We start from the raw sequence: 18,064 nt of genomic DNA on the forward strand, positions 1-18,064 counted from the left end.
ACTCCATGCCAATAAAGCTTGTTTCCACATCCCATCCTTCTTTCAGGGGCACCCAAGAACCACGTCTGGCCCTTGAATTCCTCTGCCATCAACAGGATTCCATATGCATACATTCTGCATTCCATATACATATGTCTTCTTTCGTAGAATATAGGTAAACAACCAAATTGATGCTCATTACTAATTAATTTGTACACACACACTCATAGTAGCAATAATATCACTTGTGTAGTGGTTTTACAGGTTCTGAGTATTTTACATATTAATGCATTTAATCCTTCTAACAACCTCTTAGAAACCAAGGCACAGAAAAATTAATTTGTATCAAGTCCTATAGCTACTAAGTGACTGAGTAGCACACACACACACACACACACACACACACACACACACACACCTTTTTAGATTAGAAAGGCAATACCTAAATAAATAAAAATGAACCAAATAGCCCTGGCTGGTGTGGCTCAGTTGATTGGGTATCATCCCATGCACAGAAGGGTTGCCAGTTCAATTCCCAGTCAGGGCACAAGCTCAGGTTGTGGGGTCAATCCCTGGTAGAGGGCATTCAGGAGGCAGCCAGCCACTCTCGCATTGATGTTTATTCTCTCCCCCTTTCTTTCTCTCTAAAAATCAATAAAATTAAATTTTTAAATGATCTACATATAACAATTCAATTGAAGTCTGTTAAAAGAAAACAAAACTTTTGTTAGTACTAAAGAACAAAATGCAGATATTAGTAGATGTCACTAGGTGATGCTGTTTGTTAAATTTCCGTCCCGGTAATCTGAGGAATTATTATTTATTCAGATGGGAAAGAACTTATTCTAGGCCTAATAAAAATTTAGTTGTCTCTTTAGCCACAAAAGTTACACAGTCCAGAAAATAAATCTATATGCAAACAGGTAAGCCACACAAAGAAACTTTTAGTAAGACTGTAAGCTTAGAGTATTGAGACTTCCACATAATGAACATGGTATTTCTCTCTACTTATTTTATCTTTCTCTATTTTTGTCTCCATTTTCTTTAATGTCTTGATAAGATTTTGTCGGCAGAGTTCTTGAGTATTTTAAAAATTTATTTCTGGTTAACATGTCTTTGATGCCACTGTAATGTTATCTGTCTTTATCTTTTTATGTCAAAATTTTTTAAAACATTTTTTTTCCGATTGATTTTCAGAGAGGGAGACAGAGAAACATCGATTTGTTGTTCCACTTATTGATGCATTCATTGCTTACTTTTTGTATGTGCCCTGACCAGGGATAGAACTCACAATCTTGGTGTATCAGGACAACACTCTACCCAACTGAGCTACCCAGCCAGGGCCTATGTTGAAATATTTTAAATTGACATTACACTCTTAAAGAGGCAAAATGTATGCTGCACACATACCAAACTGACAGAAATTCAGCAATTTGATACCAAGTGTTGGAAACGAGGCAGAGCACTGGAACTCTGACACACTGCTGTGGGGAAGGGAGATGGCAGTCCTTCTGGAAAGACAGCTGGCACTGTAGTATGGTAATACTGATGCCCTCGACAACTGCTAGATTCATGTATACAAAAATGTGTACCAAGAAATAAGACGTGTACCAAAAACACATATAACAATGTTCAAAGCAGTATTCTTTGTAATAGGGAAAAATTGAGATAACTCAAATGGCTCTCATTAGAGAGTATAAAATAAATCATGGTACATAAATACAACAGAATAAAACAGAGACATCTAAATGAACTAGTAACAGCTTTTGCAACAACCTGAATCAATCTCACAAATTTCATATTAATAAAATAAAGAAGAGGTACAAAATAACGTGCATAAGTGTATTCAAAACTAATGCCTGCCACTTATTTTTAAATGGTTCAGCAAATAAAATATATATCCATATCCACCTATTCAGATATAAACAAAATGTGCAAACTGTTAACAAATATGAATCTAAGTAGGATTATACAAAGGTTCATTGCATTATTTTGCTACTTTTCTTTAGGTTTGAGATTTTTCATAATAATAATAAAAAAAAAAGGCCCTGGCCGGTTTGGCTCGGTGGATAGAGCGTCAGCCTGCGGACTGGAGGGTCCCAGGTTCGATTCCGGTCGGGGGCATGTGCCTTGGTTGCGGGCGCATCCCCAGTGGGGGGTGTGCAGGAGGCAGCTGATCTGCGTTTCTCTCTCGTGGATGTTTCTAGCTCTCTATCTCTCTCCCTTCCTCTCTGTAAAAAATCAGTGGAGTGTGTTTAAAAAAAAAAAAAGTTCGAAAATCAGATAAAGCTAATTTACATTGTTTAGGAGTAGTTCTTCATCTGTGTGATAGATGTATGAGTTTTCTTTATAAGTATTTGCTAAACTATACATACATATTTTATGCAGTTTTCTGTATGTATATTTTATAAAAGAAAAAAGGTTAAAATGTGATGATAAAAATACATTTTAAAAAGCTGCTACATACTTGTTAAACATTATTATTTAAAAAATTAACTTTCTGCTTTATAAAGCAACCAAACATTAAGTTAGGGGGCTTTTGTTTATGGGTCATTTACTTGAGATAAACTTATCAAAAGGAACATACCTGAGGACCAATTTTTGAGGCTAGCAATAATGTCATCTGATTTTTTCTATGAGATAGTTCTTACAAAACCATCAATTCTGAACCTTGTTACTTTGATATTCTTCTATATAATTCCCATGAACTGCATTATGATACCCCAAAGCTCACTGGGCAGATCTTCTAGCATATGCTACTTAGAAATTTATTGTAAGAAAAGTCTGCATAAGTTTTATAATTGTTCAAATATTATACACAATTTATATTGTCCATGTATAAATGTTATCATTTTCTATAGGTTATTCTAAATTCTTTATTAGGATTTCACAGTATTTTTCTGTAAAACCCTCAAAGTAGAAAGTTGTTCAGAATTTCATGTTTTCACACTGACTTTTAATATATTAATCTATTTGATTGTCATCTTCTTCTGAGTCATCTAAATCAATATTAAAATCTAAATCATCACTTTCTTCTTTATTTCTTCTGCAGCTTCTTCTACAATTGGAATGTGGATTATTTTCAACGTTTTCTGTCTTTTCTGGTTCTTTATTAAACCTAAAGATGGAAGGAAAAACCTCTTTATTTCCCAGGCTTTCACTACTTACTTGTATAGATTGAAAATAACATTACACTACATTTCCTGATTAACAGAAGCCTAATGAAATAAGTAAAAAGAAAAAAATCCTTGAAGACTAAGTTAAGACCCAACGCATTATATTATTATAATTCTTTAATGTCTTTTTCAATATATAGTTATTGACCTTTGTCAAGAAAGTAGACTCAAAAAAATTAATGCATGATGTCCAGTAAAGAAAAGTAGTTACATAATAAAGAACTTTTAAATAATGAGTAATGAATATGAACCTCATGGATAAATATTTTAATTTCCTAAAAATATAAAGTTTCACTTATAAAGTTTCACTTCAATCTGTAATGATAAATTACGACTTTTTTCTATTAGGTAGAAAAAGTCTACATTAGTGTGATACACTGAAACTTAAGACCTTCAAAGCTAATGAACATTTCCTTAAAGAAAATTCGCTTACTAATTCCTAAAACAGTACAACCCAAACATAAAAGAAATACTCACGGAGTAACAATGTCTTCTTTCTTTCCACATTTTGCACAAACTTCAAGTTCACAGGCACATGGTCTACATATAATGTGATAAGAATCTTTCACTGTCTTTTGTAAACATTTAACACTAAAAGTAGAAAATGAAATCAAACATTAATTTTTACTAATTACCTAAAATGTAGTTGACAAAATGAGGAAGTAAAGCTAAATGTCTAGATAAAAAGCCCCAAAATCAAAACTCCTAAATTCCAATCTCAGAAAAAGGAGAAATATGTAAAACTTTAGATAATTAAAAAAATAATTCCAATCTCATGTATTTATCTTACATAACTTTACATTAAATAAAGCATTTCTAGATAACAGGTTACAGATCAACTTGAGATTTATCTGCTTTCAAACTTCCTTAAAAAATGTCATCTGCAAACAGTGACAGTTTTACTTCCCCCTTTCCAACTTGGATGCCCTTTATTTCTTTTTCTTGCCTAATTACTCTGGCCAGAACTTACAATACTATCTACACCAATAAAAGAGAAACATGGTAATTAGCGTACGACCGCTACCCTTCCCATTGGCTAATCAGCGTATCCTTATGCAAATTAACTGTCAGCCAAGATGGCGGCCGGCAGCCAGGCAGCTGGAAGTGAACATGAGGCTTGCTTGCTCCAGTGACTGCAGACTCCAACATTCCCCGCCTGACTTGCCGGCCTCTGAGTTGCAACTCTAAGCAACTATGTACTATGTTGCAAATAAGAAGCTAAACAAAACCCCAGAAACCAGCTTTCAGCCTGCCGGGATCTCAGAGCTGAAGTTATACATTGTTTCGATTATAGAACGGCAAACAAACCAGATACGAAGCCTCAGAGCTAGAGCCAGAGTTAAAGCTGGCTCAGAATAAAATAAAAAAAGAGAAAAAAAAGGAGCGGTTGGGAGCTTCAGTCAACAACCGCCAGCCTGAGAGCAGCCCTCAGTCCCTCACCCAGACTGGCCAGGCACCCCAATGGGGACCCCCACCCTGAAGGGTGTGTGACCAGCTGCAAACAGCCATCATCCCCTCATCCAGGCTGGCCAGGCACCCCAGTGGGGACCCCCACCCTGATCCAGGACACCCTTCAGGGCAAACCAGCCAGCCCCCAGGCCTCTATCCTATATAGTAAAAGGGTAATATGCCTCCCAGCACCGGGATTAGCGTGACAGGGGGCAGCGCCCAAACCCCCTGATCGCCCTGCAGCTCTATGTGTGACAGGGGACGGGGCCACAACCTCCCTATCCGCCCTGCTCTGTTCGTGACAGGGGAAGGCGCCCCAACCCCGCCCCCCCACCCCCACGGGCCCTGCTCTGTGTGTGACGGCGTAGAGCCATAACCTCCCCATCGGCCCTGCCCTGAGTGTGACAGTGGCGGCGCCCCAAACCCCTGATCGGCCCTGCTCTGTGGGTGATAGAGGGCGGTGCCCCAAACCCCTGATCCACCCTGCTCTGTGTGTGACAGGGGGCGGTGCCCTAACTCCCCTATCGGCCCTACTCTGTGCGTGACCGGGGGGAGCTCCCCAACCCCCTGATCGGCCCTGCTCTGTGCATGACAGGGGGGGGGCTCCCCAACCCCTGATGGGCCTGCTCTGTGCGTGACAGGGGGCAGCGCCCCAACCCCCTGATTGGCCCTGCTCTGTGTGTGACAGGGGGTGGTGCCGCAACCTCCCCATCGACCCTGCCTTGAGTGTGACAGGGGGCGGTGCCCCAACCCCCCAATCAGCCCCACCCTGAGCGTGACTGAGGGTGGCATTGCAACCTCCCAATCCGCCCTGCTCTGTGCATGACAGGGGGCGGCGCCCCAACTCCCCAATCGGCCCTGCTCTGAGCCCAACCAGGGGCTGCACCTAGGGATTGGGCCTGCCCTCTGCCACCCAGGAGCAGGCCTAAGCCAGCAGGTCGTTATCTCCTGAGGGGTCACAGACTGCAAGAGGGCACAGGCCGGGCTGGGGGACCCCCTCCCCCAGCGAGTGCACAAATTTTTGTGCACTGGGCCTCTAGTCCTATATAATAAAGAGGTGATATGCAAATTGACCATCACATCCTCACACAAGATGGTCATCCCCATGTGGTCACAAGATGGCTGCCACAAGATGGCCGGCAGGGGAGGGCAGTTAGGGGCGACCAGGCCTGCAGGGGATGGCAGTTAGGGGCAACCAGGCTGGCAGGGGAGGGCAGTTAGGGGTGAGCAGGCTGGCAGAGGAGGGCAGTTAAGGATGACTGGGCTGGGAGGGGAGGGCAGTTGGAGAGGACCAGGCCTTCAGTGGAGGGCAGTTAGGGGCAACCAGGCTGGCAGGGGAGGGCAGTTGGGGGTGACCAGGCTGGCAGGGGAGGGCAGTTCGGGGCAACTGGGCCAGCAGGGGAGGGCAGTTGGGAGCAACCGGGCCAGCAGGGGAGGGCAGTTAGGGGTGACTGGGCTGGCGGGGGAGCAGTGAGGCATCGATCAGGCTGGCAGGGGAGTGGTTAGGGAGTGATCAGGCTGGCAGGCAGAGGCGGTTAGGGGCAATCAGGCAGGCAGGCAGGTGAGCGGTTGGGAGCCAGAAGTCCTGGATTGTGAGAGGGATGTCCAACTGCAGTTACAAGATGGCCACCACAAGATCGGGCCTAAACCAGCAGTTGGACATCCCCCAAGGGATCCCAGATTGGAGAGGGTGCAGGCTGAGCTGAGGTACACCCTTCCCCCCCAGTGCACGAATTTCATGCACCGGGCCTCTAGGTTGAATAAAAGTGGTAAGAGTGGGCATTTTGTCTTGTTCTGATTCTACAGGAAAAGCTTTCAGCTTTCCACTGTTGAATATGTCAGCTGTGTGCTGACATCTATTAAGATGATCATGATTTTCATCTTTCATTCTGTTATTGTGGTGTATCACATTGATTGATTTGTAGATGATAAACTATCCTTGCATTCCTGGAACAAATCCCACTTGATTACGGTATATGATCTTTTTAATGTACTGTTGAATTTGATTTGCTAATAATCGGTTGAGGATTTTTGCTTATAAGGTATATTAATCAGGAATATTGGCCTGTAATTTTCTTTTCTTGTGGTATCCTTGTCTAGTTTTATTTTTTATTTTTTTTTATTTTTTTAAAAAATATATTTTATTGATTTTTTACAGAGAGGAAGGGAGAGAGATAGAGAGTTAGAAACATCGATGAGAGAGAAACATCGATCAGCCGCCTCCTGCACATCTCCCACTGGAGATGTGCCCGCAACCCAGGCACACGCCCTTGACCGGAATCGAACCCGGGACCCTTCAGTCCGCAGGCCGATGCTCTATCCACTGAGCCAAACCGGTTTCGGCCCTTGTCTAGTTTTAGTATCAGTGATGCAGGCCTTATGAAATGGGTTTGGAAGTGTTCCCTCCTCTTCTATTTTTTGGAAGAGTTAAGAAGAGTTGGTATTAATTTTCTTAGAATGTTTGGTAGAAATCAACAGTGAAGCTGTCTGATCTTGCACTTTTGTTTGTTGGGAGTTTTTGATTATTGATTCAATCTCTTTACTAGTAATCTATTCAGATTTTCTCTTCCTTAATGATTCAGTCTTGGCGGGTTGTATGTCTAGGAATTTATCTGTTTCTTCTAGGTTGTCAAATTTGTTGGTGTACAATTGTTCATAGTCTGTTGTGAATCTTTGTATTTTTGTGGTATCAGTTATAACATCTCTTTCATTTTGGATTTTATTTATTTGAGAATCCTCTCTTTCTAGCTAAAGATTTGTCAATTTTGTTTATGTTTTTAACTAATCAACTCATTAATATTTTCTATTGTCTTTTTAGTTTCTATTTCATTTATTTCAGCTCTGATCTATGTTGCTTCCTTCTTTCTCATTGCTTTGTACTTTTTTCTTCTTTCTCTAGTTCCTTGAGGTGTAAAGTTAGATTTTGTTTCTTGATCTAAGCAGTTATTGCTGTGAACATCTCTCTTAGAACAGTTACCGTTACATCTCAATGTTTTGGTATGTTCTATTTCCATTTTCACTTATCTCAGGGTATTTTTTTTTTTTAATTTCTCTCAGATTTCTTCTTTGACCCACTGATTGTTTAATAGCATGTTGCTTATTCTCCACAAATTAGCAAATTTTCTGGTTTTCTTCTTGTAATTTGATTTCTAGTTTCATATCATTGTGGTTGCAAAAGATGCTTGACATAATTTTAATCTTAAATTTTTGCCACTTGTTTTGAGGACTAACATATGATTTATCCTCAAAAATATTCCATGTGCACTTGAGAATATGTATATTCCATTGCTTTAGGATAGAATGTTCTGCATATCTATAATAATAAAAGTATAATATGCTAATTAGACCAGACAGCCAAACGACCTTCCAGATGAAGCTGGGGCTTCGAGGGCCAAGGCAAGATGCCACAGCTGTGAGGGCTGAGCCCCTTGCACGAATTTTGTGCATCAGGCCTCTAGTATCTGTATAATATTGTTAAAATGCCCATACTACTTAAAGCAATATATAGATTCAATGCAATCCCTATCAAAATCTTGATGAGATTTTTCACGGAAATAAAACAAATAATTCTGAAATTTATATGCACAAAAGACCCCATATAGCCAAAGCAATATTGAGAAAAATGAACAAAGTTGGAGGCATCATGCTCCCTGATTTCAAACTATATTACAAACCTATAATGATCAAAACAGTATGATATTGACATAAAAGAGACATATAGATCAAAGAGAATAGAGAGCCCAGAAATAAACTCACTCAATTAGTTTGCAATAAAGAAGTCAAAAATATATTAACAAACTCTTCAATAATTGCTGGGAAAACTGGACAGCCTCATACATAGGAAAAGAAAATGGACCACAATTATACATCATATCCCAAAACTAACTAAAAATGAATTAAAGACTTAAATGTGAGAACTGAAACCATAAAAATTTTAAAAAAAACATACACACAAAAAACAGGCTGTAAACAATGATTCTTTAAATTTGACACCAAAATTAAATGGAACAAAAAAAACAAAAATAAGCAAGTGGGACTAAATCAAACTAAAAAGCTCTGTACAACAAAGGAAACTATCAACAAAATAAACAGGCAACCTACTGAATGGGGAAAATATAAGTAAAATATGTATCTGTAAGGGGTTAATATCCAAAATATATGAAGGTCTCACACAAATCAATAGCAAAAACAAACAATCTGATTAAAAATTGGGCAGAGAATCTGAATAGACATTTTCCCCAAAACAATTAACAGATGGTCAACATGTATATGAAAAGATGTTCAGCATCACTATTCTCAGGAAAATGCAAATCAAAACCACAATATCAAAAAGACTAGAAATAAGTGTTGGTGAGGATATAAAGAAAAGAGAACCCTTGTGCACTGTTGGTGGAAATGTAAATTGGTATAGCTAGTGCTATGGAAAAAGTATGGAGGTCCATCAAAAAATTAAAAAATAGAACTATCACATGACTCAGCAAACCACTTCTGGATATGTATCTGAAAAAAATGAAATCACTAACTGAAATCAATAAAAACCCATTTTAAAAAATCCACTTTAGCCGAAACCGGTTTGGCTCAGTGGATAGAGCGTCGGCCTGCGGACTGAAGGGTCCCAGGTTCGATTCCGGTCAAGGGCATGTACCTGGGTTGTGGGCACATCCCCAGTGGGAGATGTGCAGGAGGCAGCTGATCGATGTTTCTCTCTCATCGATGTTTCTAACTCTCTATCTCTCTCCCTTCCTCTCTGTAAAAAATCAATAAAATATATTTAAAAAAAAAAAAATCCACTTTAAACATGAATATACAGTTAAAAAGAAAGTATAGTGCCATGACAATGAAGGGATAAATTTTCCAAAAACACACAATATTCCTGAATGTTTATGAATCCAACAACAGGCTGTTAAAATAAATGAGCGAAAACTATGAAATAAAAAGAGGAATACACAAGTTCATAATTACAACTAGGGACTTCATCACCTCGCTCTGTAACTAACTGGACAAATAGACCAAAAAAAAATCAGTATGGATATAGAACACCTGGTTGACAGAAGACTATGAACCAAATTGACATTTATAGAACCCTCCACCCAACAAGGGCAATATGTTCTTTTCAAGTACACATGAAACATTCTCTAAGATAGATCATATCTGAGCCATAAAACCAACCTCAATAAATTAAAAAAAAACAAAAACCTGTAAACTTACACGAAATATGTTCTCTTACCACAGTGAAATTGACTGGAAATCAGTAACAGAAAAATATATGGAAAATGCCCAAATATCTATAAATTAGAACACTTCTAAAGAATCTACAGGTCAAAGAGGAAGTCACAGAAAAATTAGAAAATATTTTGACTGAAGGACAATGAAAACACATAATCAAAATTTGTAGAAAGAAGCTAAAGAAGTTCTTGGGAAATATATATAATTACATGTTTATATTAAAACAAGAAAAATGATCTAAACTTCTACCTTAAGAAAATAGAAAAAGATAAATAAATTAAACTAAAAGCAAACGAAAGGAAGAAATATTGATATAAACAGAAAACAATGAAATTGAAAACAGAAAAACAGAGAAAATTAGTAACACCAAAACCAGGCTCACTGAAAAGATTAATATAATTCATAAACACATAACCAGACTGATCAGGACAAAAAAAGGAGAAGAAACAAATCACCAATATCAGGAATTGAAGAAAGGACAGCATTATAGATGCAACAGATATTGAAAGAATAATAATAAAATTTTACTGACAACTCTATGCCCATAAATCCAACAACATCATTGAAATGCACAAATTTGGGAAAGAGACGTTATCAAAACTTGCTTAAGAAGAAATACTTAATCTAAAAATTCCTCTATCCATTAAAGAAAAATTTAATCATAGTTAAAAACTCTCCAACGAGTAAAACTCCAGGCCCAAATGGCTTCATTGATGAATTCTACCAAACATTTAAGAAATAATACTAATTTTTTCAAAAACCTTCCAAAAAACAAAATAGGAAGAAACAGTTCCCAACTTATTTGATGAGGCCCTAATAGCAAAACAAACAAAAATTACAGATTAGTATTTCTAACAAACACAGATGTAAAAATCTATGACAAAATGTGAGCAAATCAAATCTAGCAAAATATAAAAAGGATACATATAATGACTAAGTGGGGTTTACCCAAGGGCATGCAAGACCAATTCAATATTAATATCAATAAATGTAATTCACCAAATCAGTGTTCTAAGGAAGACAAACCGTATGATAATCTCAATAGATGCAGAAAAAGCATTTGACAAAATTTAATAACCATTCATAATAAAAAGCCTCAGTAAACTATGAATTGGAGGAAAATTTTTCAACCTCATAAAGAGCATTTACAAAGAATCTACAACTAATATCATACTTAATGATAAAAGACTGAATACCTTCCCTATAAAATCAGGAGCAAGGCAAGAGTATCTGCCCTCATCATTCCCAGACAGCACAAGGTCAAATGAAATAAAAGCCATACAGTTTGGAAAGCAAGAAGTAAAACTGTGTTCATATAGAAAATCCCAAAGAATCTATTTTTAAAAGTATTAGAAATAAAATGTGAGTTTATTAAAGTCACAATATATAGGGTCAGTAAAGAAAAATAAACTGTATTTCTACATTGTAGCAATGACCAATGATTTTCTGTAAAAATTGACAAGCTGATTCTAAAAGTTTTTTTTTTTAAAAAGCTAAGAAATTATAATAGTCAAAACCACTTTCAGAAAGAAAAAAAAGGCTGGAAGATTCTCCTGACTGGATTTCAAGACTTACTATAAAGCCCCAGTAATCAAGATAGTGTGGTTGGTGACAGACACACAGATCAATGAGATAGAATGAAATCCAAAAATAAACCCATACATATGTCAACTGATTTCCAACACAGGACAAAGGGAATTCAAGGAAGAAAGGGTAGCTTTTTCAACAAATGATGCTGGAATAATTGAAGAGCCATAAAATTAACAGGAAACGAGTTATAAACCCAAATATAAAAGCAGAAAATATTTGCAAAACACATATCTGATAAAAATATTTATACTCAGGATATAAAAAACTTTCAAAACTCAGTAATAATTAAACAAAACAACTCAGTAAAAACATTAGCTAATGAACAGAAAGAACTACCCCAAAGAAGAAATAGGGATGCCAAATGAGCACATGAAAAGGTGCTTAGCACCACTGGTCATCAGAGATATGCAAATTTTAATCACGACGAGATGCAGCTTATGACTAAAATATCTGGAACTCTCAAACTATTGATGGGAATGTAAATGGTACAGCCACTCTGGAAAAGTTAAACAGTTCAATATAAAAACACCCTTAACATACAATCCAGCAATTTCACTGCTACATATTTACGCCCCCAAAATGAAAACATATGTTGACACAAAACCTGTACATAAATGTTTATGGCAATGTAATTCATAACCACCAACCTAAATGTCGATCAACTGGTGAATGGATGAACAATTGGTGGTCCAATCAGTGGAAAAATAAGTTTGGAATAGGAAAATTTTCAGTGTTGTATTTTTTTTTTTTGCTTTAAATTTTTAAAGTTTTAAAATAATTTTAAAGAAAATCTATTTTGGCTAGGTTCATCTCAGGACTTAAGAAAATTACACGTTTTCATTTCTCTATCTATGTTGTTTCACACCAGGGACTTCACAGGTAAACCAATCTTTAAGTATCCAAATAACTAATTCAGGGATAAAACTATTTACAGAATTGTCAAAGTTAAAGTTTACATGTAAAATAGGCGTAAAAATGGGATCTCCTGTTTTGAAATCTGAAGTCAAAAGATCACAGATACATTCTCTAACCCAACTAATCCCCAAAACAGTGCCTCTAAACACTGGCTCAATCACCTGCAGAGCTTATTCAAATGCAGATTAATGGCTACACCCATTATTTACATAATCAGAATCTTGGGAATGGGTCCCAATCTGTCAGTTAAACTCTTTAAGACATTCTTATGCACACTGCCACTTCTAACCCCTGACTGGATCAAAGAAATACTTCCTTGATGTGGGGGCTTTCCAGTGTTCCCACTGCTGGCTGAGCCTGTAATGGCCAATTTGGAGAAGAGAAGAATTCTATTGCTGAAATAAATTATTCTATTTTCAAATTTAAATTAATTCTGAAAACCGGTTAGGTTATATTAAGCTAGTATTTCTATGACTATAAATATACCTGTTTATAAAGAGATACACACATATTTTTTAACTGACATGTTTCCTCATGTTTGTGAAAATGTAAATTATATACATTTTTAGATGTTTACCACCTTCCCAGTTTCTGTCACAGAAGTGGGGACCTTGGTGTGTCTTCTCTTTCAAAACTCTTAATCCATGCTTGACATCCTCACTGGAAGTATAGTGAGAGAAGGTCTGAAAGTAATTGAGTTTCTGGATTTTTTTTTTTTTTTTTTAACCACAATAGTATATTTGCCTTGCCATAGAATCTTGATCTTAATAATTAAATGGTTTAGATATTATTTTAATGATACATGATATAAATTCCAAATTGTCATAAAACTCATGAAACATACTGAAACATCTTCAAAATAACTGTAAATTATTTACTCCTGAGAGTGTGTTTTTCATATAAAATACATATTACAGAAAGACATTAAAATCACCTAATGTAAGTTTTACCTAATTTTCCTTAAAAAATAACTATATTTTGAAAATTTTGTGAGTACATTGCAAAGAGAACTTCAGATGTTAAAATAATGATGGTTTTGCCTTCTTTTCATTTCTCCATAGCATACAATTCCTAGGAATAATCAAACAATCTTGACCATTCATATACCACAAGTAATTATTTTAATGAAAACTGTGGTAAAATAAAAACACAGGTCATTCATATAAAACGTGTTTACTAACAAAGGAGACAGTAATATACTTTTTTAGAATGTTATTTTAAAAGTAAAAAGACATTTACCTTTTTACATGAGAAACACACAAAAAAGTAATTAAAAGTTAAAAAATGTTCATTATATATTTAAGGATGAAAATCAGAGACAAAATTTGAAGTTTTCACTTGTCTCACTAATATTTTTGTTTTAAAAGTTATTTTTCATAGAAAAGTTATTAATATTAATACTTTATGGGCATATGTTATTTATACTCATTATTTACTAAATAATTATTTTTAAATGTCTTATTCATATCTAATATAAATACCAATATACATAAAACCCATATAGGTATATAAACCAAGCTCTGGGGTCCTCAGTCATTTTTAAGAATATAAAATGGTCCTGAAACCAGTGATATCTATATATATAAAAGCCTAATATGCAAAGTGTCCCCTAGGGCAGGAGTTAGGCCAACTGGGCTCACTATGACATGCACTGACCACCAGGGGGCAGCGCGGAATGAAGGAAGGCCCCGGCCGGCCGGCAGCCAACAGCTGGGGAAGGTGAGGCCCCGGCCAGCAGCCACTAGGGACCCTACCTGTGCACAAACTTCGTGCACTGGGCCTTTAGTATACAATAAATACCGATGGGGAAAAGAACTGATCTTATATTTCTAGTACTTACTGGAAATAAAAGGCTTACTTTACTCTGTCACAACTTTTCTGGCACTGCTTCCAGTTCCTGGTTATATTATTACACTTTAACCTTTATCATAATTAAACTCCACTTATATACTCTCACATATTCGATGACTAAGTGCTTTTGTAAACAGTGAGCTGTGCTACTCCACCCTTAGTGTGCAAATAATAGAAACCTAATATTGACAGAGTTCCACAACATATTTCCTCCAAGGGCTCTAAGTAATCTGTGCTAACAGAGAAAGATTCTGAAACTATACTAAGGAATTACATCATATGCTACTTAGAAAATGTTTTTAAGAAAACAATATCCCCAAATTCCAATAACTTTGAGTAGAAGTTACAATTCACTTTCCTGTGTCCCTAACTGAGGTGTTTGAAAATAAGTAGAAAGATCAAACCAACATTCCTTCCTTTCTTTCTTTCTTTCTTTCTTTCTTTCTTTCTTTCTTTCTTTCTTTCTTTCTTTCTTTCTATCTATTTATTTTTAATTGATTTGAGAGAGAAAGGAAGAAGGAGGGAGAGGGAGACACAGAGAGAGAAATATCAATGTGAGAGGGAAACATCAATCAGTTGCCTCCTGTACACACCCGACTGGAGACCAAACCCACAACCTGGGCATGTGCCCTGACGGGGAATGGAAGCGGCGACCTTTCGGTGCACAGGCCACTCAACAACACTGGCCAGGGCCGGACCAACTTTTCTTGCTGCAGTAGTAGATTTGATTAGAGTAATTCTTAAGCGTACATAATAATTCACCTCTGACCAAGAGTAGTTTAGGAAAAAAGAGAAAATCAAAATCATTACACTTTAGATCAGGCAATTTTAAATTAAACCTTGCTGTATCAATCAATATTAATGTCAAAAAGTAGGCTTCAGCCCTGACTGGTTTGGCTCAGTGGATAGAGCATTGGCCTGCGGACTGAAGGGTCCCAGGTTTGATTCCAGTCAAGGGCATATACCTTGGTTGCAGGCAGAACCCCAGTGGGGGGTGTGCAGGAGGCAGCTGATCGATGTTTCTCTCCCATCGATGTTTCTAACTCTCTATCCCTCTTCCTTCCTCTCTGTAAAAAATCAATAAAATATATTCAAAAAGTAGGCTTCATACACAGGTGAGCGATTGATGACAATAATGAAAACAACACTTTTACCTTTAAATAATATATTCAAAACAGATAGAAAATCTTCTTTTTGACAGATAACACTGATTCATGTTCATGGATCAACATCCTATATAATAAAAGCCTAATATGCTAAGTGTCTGGTCATCTGGTCAACCGTTCAACCAATCAAAGTGTAATCTGTATATATAAAAGCCTAAGTGACCAGCCGATCATCTGACCGGTCGACTGGTAGCTATGATGTGCACTGACCACCAGGAAGCAGAAGCTCAACGCAGGAGTGCTGAGTTGCAATGACTTGGCAGCTGCAGTTCTCGGGTGAGGCACCCAGAACCAGAGAGGAGAGAGCTCAGTTCCGGAGTGCGTCACCCAAAACCACTCTCTCGCAATCCAGGATCCCTAGGGGGATGTCGGAAAGCCAGTTTCGGCCCGATCCCTGCAGGCCAGGCTGAGGGACCCCACCAGTACACAAATCTGTGCACCGGGCCTCTAGTATGCTAATAATATGCTAAGACCACTCAACCGCTTGCTATGATGTGCACTGACCACCAGGGGGCAGACAGTCAACTGGTCAACCAGTCACTATGACGTGCACTGACCACCAGGGCAAACGCTCCAATCAGTAGGGTCCAGCCGATCGAGACTGTGCGAGATAGACCAAACATAGTCCCTCCCTGGCTGGCCAACCTCCCATGTCACCCCCCCTTGGCCCCGATCATGCACCAGTGCAGTCTCTCAGCCTGGCCTGTGCCCTCTCTCAATCCAGGACCCCTCGGGGGATGTCAGAGAGCCAGTTTTGGCCCAACAGTGGAATGACTGGTTGCTATGATGCGCACTGACCACCAGGGGACAGACGCTCAATGCAGGAGCTGCCTCCTGGTGGTCAGTGCACTCCCACAGAGGGAGCGCTGCTCAGCAAGAAGCCCTGAGCTGGGCTCACGGTTGGCGAGCACAGCGGCAGTGGCAGGAGCCTCTCTTGCTTCTGCGACAGTGATAAGGATGTCTGACTGCCCGCGCGCCTACGCCGCCAGTTGGACATCCCCCAAGGGCTCCCAGACTGCAAGAGGGTGCACGCTGGGCTGAGGGACCTCCCACCCAAATGTACAAATTTCGTGCACCAGGCCTCAAGTTACATAATAAGAGGAAAGATAAATGAACAAATGACAATTTATGTGGAACCCCCATAGGGACAGCTTGAGATTAACTGCATTGTCTATTAAAGAAAACAGGGCTCTTGATTATTTTTCCCTCCATTCTCTGGTGCCTTCCTCAAACTGTTTTCTATAAACATTGTTTATAGTAAGTGCTCTTCTACTTTTAATTTATAACTTAAAAAATTGATTTTAGAAAGAGGAAGGGAGAGAGAAAGAGAGAGAAACACACAGAGAGAAACACTGATTTTTGTTGTCCCATTTATTTATGCATTTTTTGGTTGATTCTTGTATGTGCACTGACTGGGGATTGAACCCATAACCTTGGTGTATCCTGAGGCCACTCTAATCAACTCAGTTGCCCAGCCAGGGCCTAATTTATAACTTTTCTAAATCTCTCTCTCCTTTTTTCACTTCATCATTAGTCTGCAATCTTACCTTGTGCCCTATAAACAAGTAATTAATGCCAATTGATGGACAAATACTCCAGTGCCAAAGAATGAGTGTAAAGTACTGCTATGAATATAACCTCAAGCTGGTGAATTTATCTGGTGCTCTCTGTGTATTAATTTGCTTTCTTTGAAAAATGAGTGCAGTGGTCCTCTTTATTAAGCAGGATTTTAGGAGTATAAGCTTCTTTTCTTTAAAAATAAGGGGTTAACAAATGCTGGCAAGGGTGTGGAGAAATTGGAATCCTTGTGCACTGTGGGTGGGATTGTAAAATGGTGCAATCACTATGGAAAAAGTATGAAGAGTCCTCAAAAACTTAAAAATAGAACTACTGTATGATTCAGCCAGTCTTAAAGAGATATTTACACAATGTTCATAGCAATATTCACAATAGGCAACAGACGAATGATAAAGTGAAAACAAGAGAGATAGATTTTAAAAAGTTATAATTTAGGCCCTGTCCAGGCAGCTGAGTTGGTTAGAGTGTCCTCCCGAAAACAATTGTGAAAGCAACACAAATGTGCATCAAGGGGATGAATAAACAAACTGTGCTGCGCACACACACACACACACACACACACACAGAAATATTATTCATCCTTAAAAAGTAAGGGAATTCTATCACATGCTACAACCCAGACAAGCTTTTAAGACATTATGCTTAGTGAAATACACTGGTCACAGAAGGACAAATACTGTATAATTTCATTTATATGAGGTCTTTAAAGTAGTTAAATTCATAGCAATAGAAAGTAGAATGGTGGTTACCAGGAGATGGAAGGAGCAGACCAGGGAGTTGCTGTTTAATGTGAATAGTTTCAAATTTGCAAGATGAAGAAGTCCTGGAGATGTGTTGCACAGCAACGTGAATATTAACATTACTGAACTATCTACACTTAAAAAAGATGGTAAATTTTGTTGTATGTTTTTTACTATCACCACAAAAGTAGAAAAATAGTTAACTTTAAAAAGAACAGGGCTGATCTAAAAAAGATTATCTTGAAGGTCAGAGTTTGGCTAATTTGATTGAAAAACTTTTGTAGTAAAGAGGGAGCCAGCATATTGTTAGAGAGTTAAATCACGGAGTGGCATGACCTGTTAGCAATATCTCATCCCCCTCTAGCATCTCATTTTCTCCCAAATAGCATTATTT

The 18,064-nt window shown here is 38.0% G+C and overlaps 1 protein-coding gene across 3 annotated transcripts in view; it reads right to left on the bottom strand.

Moving 5' to 3' along the window:
* Positions 1-362: 362 nt before the first annotated feature.
* CUNH9orf85 (chromosome unknown C9orf85 homolog) overlaps positions 363-18,064 on the bottom strand; it is a 49,075-nt gene continuing 31,373 nt past the window's right edge. Inside the window, exons 3-5 of one of the 3 annotated variants that reach the window (XM_070431500.1) lie at positions 12,897-12,995; positions 3,633-3,746; positions 363-3,097 (exon numbers count right to left, since the gene is read on the bottom strand). In XM_070431500.1, the coding sequence (XP_070287601.1) occupies positions 2,944-3,097; positions 3,633-3,746; positions 12,897-12,995 (367 nt within the window). In that variant the 3' untranslated portion in view covers positions 363-2,943. The remainder of the gene's footprint in view (positions 3,098-3,632; positions 3,747-12,896; positions 12,996-18,064) is intronic. The other 2 variants (XM_070431501.1, XR_011473408.1) reach the window with 2 other exon arrangements.

The sequence above is a fragment of the Myotis yumanensis genome, unplaced genomic scaffold (assembly GCF_028538775.1).
Source record: "Myotis yumanensis isolate MYYU_CA2020_CCGP unplaced genomic scaffold, mMyoYum1.0.hap1 SCAF_12, whole genome shotgun sequence".
In the NCBI taxonomy this organism is placed as follows: Eukaryota; Metazoa; Chordata; class Mammalia; order Chiroptera; family Vespertilionidae; genus Myotis; species Myotis yumanensis.